Genomic DNA, 9,862 nt, shown 5'->3' on the forward strand with positions numbered 1-9,862 from the left:
CACCACTCCAAATTTTTGCAGCAGCGCAACACATGAAAGCAGATCCATGTGTGTATATCCTAATGCTACATTCACACCAACTAGAAACCTTTTAGAAAGAGCTTAGCCTTAAGCTATTGTGCTGGGTGGCAATAATATCCCTGGTGTGGAAGGGCTCTCTTCGGAGTAAGAATGGGAGCGTATAGCTCCTGCCTGAGGGAAAAAGCTTTAGACAGAGGGCTAACCCAAGCTTTCCCACTTTAGTAAGGTGCTGTAGAGGCCTGGGCCTAGCTCTGATGTTATGCCTTAAGTTGAGAGAAGAGCACAAAGTTTCAGGCACTAATATAAATGAAGGGTAATGCCTCCAGAAATACCCTGCAAGAGTCACACTTACAAAATTTAGGCTTAACGCCAATTTTCATTTTGGATACAACAGTCAGCTGGTTGTCAGGAACCCTATTTCCTGGTAGAAGTAATACATGCTATTGTACTACAATTGCATCTAATGTAGGAAGCCCACTCACTTGGAAGAATTTAGACACCTGAAGTCTTCTACAGTGATGTTCACAGGTGTTTCTTCTTTAAAACATGGCCCAGTTCTTCAGTACATGAAAAGCCTCATTTATTCAAGATGCATTTTACCAAGGTTACCAACAGCACTTAGTTTGATCTTCAGAAGCACTTCAGCTGGCATGCAATACAATAAAGCACAGAAAAGGACAAAGAATTCTCAGGTATTTGTAAGTGGGCTTCATTTTACAGTGAAGCAAAGAAATAATTCAAAGCAAGATCTCCCTCATTTTATCCCACTTCATGGGAGTCTGGAATGTTATTTCGTAAATGGGAGATATGATGGTGTGTAATGTACTGGGTAGAGCATGGTACTTGGAATGTCTTAGAATTAATTTTGATGCATCCTTTGCTCTTTCTGATCAGATTCCTAAAAAAAATAAAGTCACCAAAACAGGCTCTTTCAACTTTTTAATTATAAAAGATTAAGACATTTGCTAGCAGAATACTTGATCACATTCCCTAGTTGCTGGCCTTCCCAGAGATCTTCTGCCTTTAAGCATGGAAACCAAGCAGCTAATAAGTCACCTAAAAATATTATCTGTGAGAACTTTTTTTTCCACATTAAATCATTGTTCAGTTCTTCACCCATTCATAGCTAAATCTTCTAAGGTCTGACTGGGAAATAAGAGCTATGCCTAAGTCAGATATTTACATAGCTAAATTTAAACACTAATTTTCAGAAATTAGTCTCTCGGTATCCTGGATAACTCACACCGAACAGTTCTTTCCAGTTGTTTTAATCAGGAACATCCTCTTTCCGAGACAAGCACTGATGTAGTCACAAATCTGATTTGGCATCCAGCGCTCAATGATTTGTTACACAACAAACAAGCACAAAACTATAAAACGTACTGGAAGTCTCTCCTCTGATCAAAATTAAACCTTTTTAAAAGCAAATCTTATGCTAGCAGCCTTCCAGGAACTATATAAAAACTAAGTTCAGAGGCCAACATACATCTCACGTTCTTCTTTCTTCTACTACTGAGTCAAATTATCATCATATCCAAGGCGTTTAACTTCTCCATGCAAGAAAGACACTTGATACCCTTCACCCCAATGCATGATCAGCAAGGACACGTTTCCTTCTGGATTTCTATCACTAGCGAAACAAGCTTCATGTTGAGCCTATCATTCAGCACTTTGTGTGTATGTAAAATTTCAGTGTTTCCCTCAGTTCTTGTATCATGACCAATCTTCAGTAGCAGACCATAGTGTCATGTCAAATGGAACAAACAATCCATTGCCAATCTAACCACACTTGTATTTTGCAACTGCAGCTGTTTTTAGTATCAGGAACATGCTGTAAAAGAAAAAAATTACAGAATTCTATCTTTCAGAGTAAATGCAATTGAATAAATGTCATATAAACTAAATAGCAGCACTTGGACAGTTTAAGATTCATATATTCAGTTAAGCCAAAAAACACAGTAGGGTGCAGCAGGACACTGGTGAGGCAGCATACCACATACAACCGAGGTAACCCAAGCCAGAATTAAGCTTGTCACAAATTTAAAATCAGACTGGTCAATTTCTCTAATTTCTGCTGCAAGCCATGAAACTTCAGCCACCACCATTTAACAAAAGAATGGATTAATGATTAATACAGTATTTTATATGTTACATTCATAAGGACCAACAAACAACATTTCCTGCAGAACCAATGTTTGTTTTGAAAACAGAGTAACTGAAATACATTTTAATTCCTTCTGCAAAAGGACAATATGAATTTGTGCACATGAAGTTTCAGAATTAATTTTCTATTAAAAAACCACAGCTGCTTGAAAGAGCTTTCCGAGGACCTGAGCAGTCAGTTCAAACAGGTTAAAATGCAGGTCCTTTGACAGAGATGGGGGAAACAGTTGGCTTTGCTAAGAGCCAAAAGGGGTTTGTTTATTTAAAAGCCTTGTGAAGAGCATCACTTGAAAGATTTATTTTAAATCCCTAAAGCCAGTGTGAGCTAATGTCCAACACAGAAGCTTCCCGAGTTTCAAACTGGGAAAATATAAGTTTAGTTGTAAATCATTTCCTGCTGTCACATCTTGAACCATTGTTCACTTCAGAGGGTACTAACCCCTGCATCAATCTTTCTAGCACTAGCGAACTGTTAGTGGAACTAATCCAGTAGCAGTCTCACTGAAGCAGCCAATCATCTCCAATTTTACTTCTAAATCTCCATAATTTGTGCACAGCTCAATTTTTAATAGTATTTCAGCACTTAATTTTTAATCCACTTGAAATTTATTCACTCAATTCAATTTTTGCAGTTTTCTCACAACCTGTTTTTCAAAGGCCGGCCGGGGGGGGGAGCAAGATTTTTTGGATTATTACTCCAAAACTAGCCCTGAAAGCATAGCAGCTTACCAGGGCTCCTAGTCCTACTTTTCATTCTTATCTCTAATTTTGATATACTTTAGCAGCCGTTCTATATAGCTGCTAGATGTTCTAGCAGCAAGCTCGTAGCAAGCAAGAAGAGCATTACCTCCTATAAAGCCAGGCAGAATACCACTGGCAGTTTTCCAGTGGTACAAGGTCTGTATTTCTGATTCTGAAGGTTTGCAAACAAAGATTACAGAACTGTCTTTTTTTAACTTTACCACTGTTTGGCACCAACCCAGAACAGAATATCAAGACACGACTATGTGGACTGTACAGTTTGTTCCCTATTTAATGCTGTGCAAGGGAATAAAGTGAGGAGGTATGCTAACTAGGAGTGGGAAGGTGCAACGATACAAGACCTTACGAGGCATCTTGGGATGGAGCAGGAGGATCCTGATTCTCAGGCTCTGGTGGGAGAGCTGGCACCGTTTCCTCTTTCTTTTGTGCAGCCAGGAACTCATGAATCGCTTTCTCTATCTGAGGCCTGAAGATGTGGTTTAGTTTTGGATCCACCACCTGAGAAATAATTCTGTCCACTCCAGCTTCCAGCATCCCTGACCTTAGGCAAAGACAAAGGAGTCATTCAGCTACTCTGAGAAACTTCTCCTCTACCCCCACTAGGAACTCTCCAGAGCCTCATGTCAGCTGCAATTAGTATTAACATTTTGAGAGCTGCAGCCCACTTGGTAGCTTCTTCAGGGAGGCGGCATTCCAGTCACCACATGGAAAACTGGACATTTCCACCTAGCCATTTTGTATCCCCCCTGCAGTGTTCACCAGTGACTCTGGTCTCCCAGGTACTGAAATGATATACTGGACGGGAGGTGTTTCAGGAGTGCTCATGATGTAACGAGGTCAGAAGGAGCAAACACCACATGTTTTAACACACACAAGGCAAGCAAAAATGCAAGAAGAAAGCAAGTAACACTCCAAACCGAGGAGAAGCCTTCACCCTACCATTAGTGTCATCACCTGGTTATTACAACAGCCAGTCTAGTCAGGTACTTTGTTTTTAAAAATAAAAAACCATGCAAATGCATGTAGCAAAATATAAAGAGCTCTTTTGGAGCCAAGCATTAGTAAGTGAAGTAACATTGCTTCAGGGGCTGCATCAGAATCTTGGACTGTTGGACACTGGCTGTCTGGCGGGCTTATGTCATGTCTGCAAGAAACATAGGGAGGGGAAACTTAGCCAGTGCCTAGCATTTGGAAAAGAAGCCACAAGACTTAACACAACAGTGAATGTTTGCGAGACTGACCGCATCCACTGCTTTTTAAGACTATGTGGACATCAAGTAGTCTCATACAGTCAGATGAATGTGCACACTTGGACCATGATGGATGGGTACACATGTACACATCTTGGCACATTAGTTTTTATTCTTGGAGCCTTTATAGTAACTTGAGTACTCTGTATAAGCACTGCTTATACTAGTAGGTCATCTAACTGTGTTTAAAAGGAAGCAAAGTTTAGTTCAAACTTAAGCTCCCTGGTGTTTAACACTGTACAAATGTCATTTTTACTCTAGTGAAAAGAACAGTAAGGCATATTCTGGTACTATTAATCCACTTTTGTCAGTTTCTGATTGTTGGTTACACTTCTGTGTTGATGCAGTATTTTGGAGGCAAGACCTTGCAAACAATATCGTTTAGTGCAAACATCAGTACAAATAGTTAATTTCTACCCTAATCTCAGGATAGTTAAGACAAGTAACAATCCTCACTGATTAGGCCAAGCACTCTGAACTATATAAATATAGTTTCTGCTAACTGCACTGAAATTCTAATTTCTTTGTGCAAGACACTTGCTGCTCAGTTTACTTATTTTTCTTCTGAACTTGAAAGCCTCTGCATCCATTGCCTTGATTCTTCGCTATTCATTTCCTTGTCCTACTACCTATTTCTGCCCCCTCAGCTTTTCTGAGGTGATACCCTCTTCCTCTGTTTAGACACCAGAGTCTCAGGAGAAATCCACAACTCCCCCCGCCAAAACTACACACATACATGTTTCCATAAAACTGGAGAGTGGATTTCCTGAAAACTCTGCAGTTTATTCTACAAGTTTGCCAATGGCATAAGGTGCTTAGTAAGATGGAGTGGTAGCTGGAGTTAGACTAGCATTCTATGAAGTGTTATGTTTGCATCTGGATAGATGAAAAAAAGAACCACCGCCTTACCTCAACACCAATAAACACTATGGTTTTAATGTCCTATTTAGTTTGGCCATCCATGCCATCTGCTTGACAGAATCGGACTAATGAATTTGATTACTGCCCATTAGAGGCTGGAGATTTGCAAAAAACAGCAGTAGCAAGTTTGAGATCCAAACAGAGATCCTTCTTTTGCTTAAGTGGCAGATGCCTATTTCTAAAGCAGTAAAGCACAAGTTTGGTTCCAAGCTCATAAGCAGCTTAGCTAGCAACCATGGTTAGTCGTATGAGGCAGTACTTTGATAGAGAATGTTACATTTCAACAGAATATTCAACATTTCAACAGGTGCTTGTCTGTACTACCCTACTGTGACACACTGCCTCTATGTTCTCAAGAAATCTGGGTGTGATGCGAGTTAACAAACTGCATTCACCTGCTACAGTGAAATCTGCAAGGGTGGAGAAGGCAAAAAGCAAATTCAACCTTTAATTGTTCGAATACACTTAGCCAGTTATGGCACTGATATGTGGACTATTACCATTTTCATCTACCAAAAACATTCCTATCAATTATGGAATGCTGCTTACTTACTGAATCACACTCTGTCTCAGACCATTTCGTAACTGGTTTTTGTTCATTGCTGGATTCCACTCCTGTTTGTCCAGATGGGTAGATACAAAGTTGTCCACTTTCTGTCTCAGATTTTGGTAGGCTGGCTTAAAAAAAAAAAAAGTCCATCTTAACTAAAGGCTCTCAAAACAATTCTTTGCAAGAATCCCTCATAATACAGCTTTTGTGGTCATCTATTACTGCTTTGTTAAACTGTCTTTTCTCCTTGATAGAAACAAGGTGGGTGAAGTACTCTCTCAATTGAACCTTCCTCTGGTGGTTCAAGAGACAAGCTTTCCAGCCCCACAGAGCTCTTCTTCAGGTCTGGGAAAATACTCTCACAGCTAAATAAGAGGGAGCACAGACTGTTTAGCATAAGTAAACACATACTGTAATGGACCATTCAAGGTGAAGGGGCCTCAGGTCTGTTAGCACCTCTGCAGTCTTAGGACAAAAAAAGTAGATTAGATTGTTGTAATAAGCTAGAAATCCGGTGTCTTCATTAAGAACTTGACTTTGTGTCTAACAAAGTTAGGAAAGTAAGCTCCCATGCTTGTCTTTACAAGGTGTTGCGCAGACTCCTTTATTGTATTTTTTTTCTGAACAAAAGTAAGCTCTTTCTACCCACAAGTTCAAAATGGTCATTGCCAAGAGCAGTTTCCAGACGGTTCTAACATTATAATTGCAGTAACAGGACACATTTTGCTACTGTCTGCTTCTGTGTCACTGACTGAATGCAAATTGCCTTTGTGTGCAACAGCTCTATGTAAGCAGGTTTTTTGTACAATTTCCAACCAACAAAATTCATGCAAGACATTTTAACCAAATAAAATTCACACTAAGAATACATGTACTTGCTGTAACCCTCACACTGGAACTTGAGAGCAGGGGGTGACAATGGGTGGGTAGAGTTTTGTTAAATACTTTGTGCAAGTCTACCTTTCCTGTTCTTCAGAAGGTAGGAGTGGTCATGTTACCTGTGTAGGGGAATGCCAGCTACTAGTGGCACAAGGAAAGGGCAAAAAGGTGGTCAAAAAAGATCAGAATCACGAGAAACAGTCTAAAAAATTTCAATGATATCCATGTCAATATTCTACAGAGCCATGTAAGAGGCCTGTTCAAATTCTATTTAGGTCTGTTGTGATGGAAAGTAGTTCCAATCAGATACGTGGCTGGTCCATGAGCTAATGCAGAATCATGTGGTTGTTTCAGACACATCAGTAACAGATGTTATCAATACTGATGTTCTCAGTGGAATTAAATGGGAAATCAAAACCTCTATTCAAGATTTTCCCCACTCTGAAGTTGGTGCCTTTGGCTCAAGTATGCTTGCATTTGTGTGCTACTTGTTTGGTCACCTTTAAAGGCTATCCTCCTCAAACAGCATTAATTCTAATACTCTTTAAATAGGCAGAAAAACGAAGCCATGTTTTTAAATAGGATACCTTGGGCAGATGACTCGGAGTACTTTTGTCAGAAAGGGTATAATTTTACATTCCAACAAGAAGAATAGTAACAACTGCCAAACAAACAAGTGATATTGTTGGAAAAGTAGACAGAAGTTTGAGATGTAAAGATACTTATTCATTTTAAGTAGCACATTATGGTAAGACTTTAAAATGCTTCACAAGTTATACACACATAGGAATCATTTCACCCACTGGCAGACTTCAAGTGCCTTGAGGGTGGAACAAGACAGTTATTTAGAAATGCTACCATGGTTTAGCACAGGAAGGGAAGCCCAGATTTTCTGCCAAAGTTTAGGAGGAGAACAAGAAGTTGAGAATGATAGAACAGTGACAACTGTACCCAGTTCCTGCAAGAGTGCTTTCACTGACTGAAGTCCTGACCAGAGGCAGTTTGGTATTTCATGCACGTGGAGTCAACCCCTGCAGTTTGTGTTCCTCCACTCCAGCACCATAGTCAGCTAATGTAATAACAGTGACTTTTCATATTTCTGAGAGGTGGACACAGAAATGGAAGAGGCATATGCAAGGGTTAGAAAAAACACAGTAGTAGGAAACCTTGTGCCCTCAGTGGGCTATACAATTGTACCTGTAAGGGAAATTTGCAAAGCCACACATTCCCCTGTTTCATCTTCTAGGCTCCACAAACCACTTGCATATTTACAGGTTGCTCTTGGCTGCAGCAGCTAGGGCCCCCAGGACCACATCCACAGCACAAAGACAGGAGAATTCCACCAAACCTTGAAGCAAGGAACACCTGTGCCCTGGACTAGTGCTGTGCAAGTCCCCCTTCCCCATCAATGAAAGCAGGCTGGAGACAGAGCAAGGCTCCCCAAAGGAATGTTAGAACCCAAGATGAAGTGGGTGGCCAAAGCAGCACTCCATTCAGAATGGAGCCTGGATACTTGGGGATGGTGATCAGGCAGCAGGCCAGAACGTTGGAGGGGAGGGTGTGCTTTGAGAGAGGACGGTGAGAAAACAGCCAGACCGCCATACCCATATCAGCCAAATAGCCTAAGTTTAAGCCGTGGATCTCAAGCAGCGAGTCCCCTCAAGGATCTTGGGCCCGGAAAAGTCCCCATCCACCTGTAGCCCATGTTAGCAAGGCAGTCCCAGCAGAGCCGCCAGAGCACGGGCCAGTCCCTGTTCTCGGGGCGGTGGAGGCCCAGAAAGGTCAGAAGACGCCCGGCGACTAGGTCCAGAAAAGCACCCGGCTGACAAGTGTCGCTCTGGAACCCCGTCAGGCGGGCGGTCCCAGGACCGCAGAGAACCGGGGGCCTGCAGCGCTACCTTTGTGTCCACGTCGGCCAGGCAGTCCCGGCGGAAGCCATCGAAGAGGCCGCGGCTCTTGAGCTGCTCCACAATGAGCGCGATGAGCTGCGCGTCCCCGGGGGGCAGCGAGGCCGGGTCTGTGACGCCCGGCCCCGCCCCAGCAGCCGCGCCCCCAGGTCCCGCTGCGCCCCCAGCTCCAGCGCCACCGCCTGCCCCGCCCGCGGCAGCTCCGCCGGCACCGCCGCTCTCCGACATGCCCCACGCCTGGCACCCAGAGCAGCCCGAACTCAGCAGCCGCCGCTCCCAGCTCACCCGGTGCCAGTGGCACCGCTGCCGTCGGCGACGGCGCGCCACATTCTGCGTATTTCCGCTCCGCTGCATTATGGGAAAGGAAGTCTGTCTTCTCGGGCGCCTCTTATAGGACGGGAGCCGTTGCTCTGCGTAAAGAAACGACGCTTCTCAGCGGGCACTGCAGTGCCAGTCCGGAAGGCAGCGGGCTGGGCAATGCATTCTGGGAGTTGTCGTTTTTATGTCTTCAAACCATGTGCGCTGAGGGTTCGGCGGCCCCTTGCGTGTGGCCGAGGGGGGAAGGGCCGCGGCTCCGCACAGAGCTGCCTGAGTTCTGCGCCTGGAGACCCGGCTCAGGTATTTACACGGCCCCTTTGGCTTCCTCCTCAGAGCCTCAGGGAGGCGGGCGAGCCTCGCTTCAGCAGGGAGCCTAGGCTCCTGGTGCTAGGCTAGTGCCTTAACCACTAACCCGCCCACCCACACGTCCTTCCTGTGTCAAGCGGCGTGTGCCCAACACACGCGAGTTTGGGACAATTTCTGCGGGGCTAGGCTGGCTGCCTGCAACGCCGGGAGTTTACAGGCCCCCGGCCCACGCCAGCCCCTCTTGAACATGAAGGCGGAGTGCAGTGCACGTGTGTGGCCACGCGGGGAGGCTGTGGCTTCGGCATCCATCCTCTGTTGAACTGCAACAAAATGGGCAACAGAGTAGGATTGCAGTTAGAGCAGCGGTTCCCAACCTTTTCCCGGAGGGGACCCTTTTTGACAATTCAGGAAGACTTGGTGATCCAGGGCAATTCAAAAATGGGGGCGGGGGAGGGAAAGCCGTGCCATAACTAGCTAATTTTGTGCCTGAGGCAAGACTAAAATTGGGCCCCCCTCGTGTTTATATACTCATAGTAGTTATTTCATAGAAGGAGGAAAATATGTTAATATTAATACAAATAATAACACTATGTTTATTATAATTGATTATTTTTATAGTTGATCTGAGGTGTGGTGGGAAAGACCCTCATCCCCAAACCACTCCCTGCCCCAGCAGCTTAAACCCATCCCTCAGAGGCAGGAGGGACAGAGGGGAGCCACACTCAGGGGCTTGGGGTCACACTCAGGAGCTGGAGATGCTGAATGAGTCACACTCAGAGGCTAGT

The 9,862-nt window shown here is 44.0% G+C and overlaps 1 protein-coding gene across 3 annotated transcripts; it reads right to left on the reverse strand.

Moving 5' to 3' along the window:
• Positions 1 to 947: 947 nt before the first annotated feature.
• Positions 948 to 8,777, reverse strand: BOD1 (biorientation of chromosomes in cell division 1). 3 transcript variants are annotated; one of them, XM_075009927.1, is made up of 4 exons: positions 8,445 to 8,776; positions 5,671 to 5,795; positions 3,293 to 3,487; positions 948 to 1,852 (listed from the first exon to the last, which is right to left on the reverse strand). In XM_075009927.1, the coding sequence occupies exons 1-4, from the start codon at positions 8,679 to 8,681 to the stop codon at positions 1,801 to 1,803; spliced, it is 609 nt and encodes a 202-aa protein (XP_074866028.1). In that variant the 5' UTR covers positions 8,682 to 8,776; the 3' UTR covers positions 948 to 1,800. The 3 variants fall into 3 exon arrangements, with proteins under 3 accessions (XP_074866028.1, XP_074866029.1, XP_074866030.1); XM_075009928.1 differs by having other exon boundaries at positions 3,288 to 3,487; positions 8,445 to 8,774; XM_075009929.1 differs by lacking the exon at positions 3,293 to 3,487 and having other exon boundaries at positions 8,445 to 8,777.
• Between the last annotated feature and the right edge of the window lie 1,085 nt (positions 8,778 to 9,862).

This window comes from Carettochelys insculpta, chromosome 15 (genome assembly GCF_033958435.1).
Source record: "Carettochelys insculpta isolate YL-2023 chromosome 15, ASM3395843v1, whole genome shotgun sequence".
Classification (NCBI taxonomy): Eukaryota; Metazoa; Chordata; order Testudines; family Carettochelyidae; genus Carettochelys; species Carettochelys insculpta.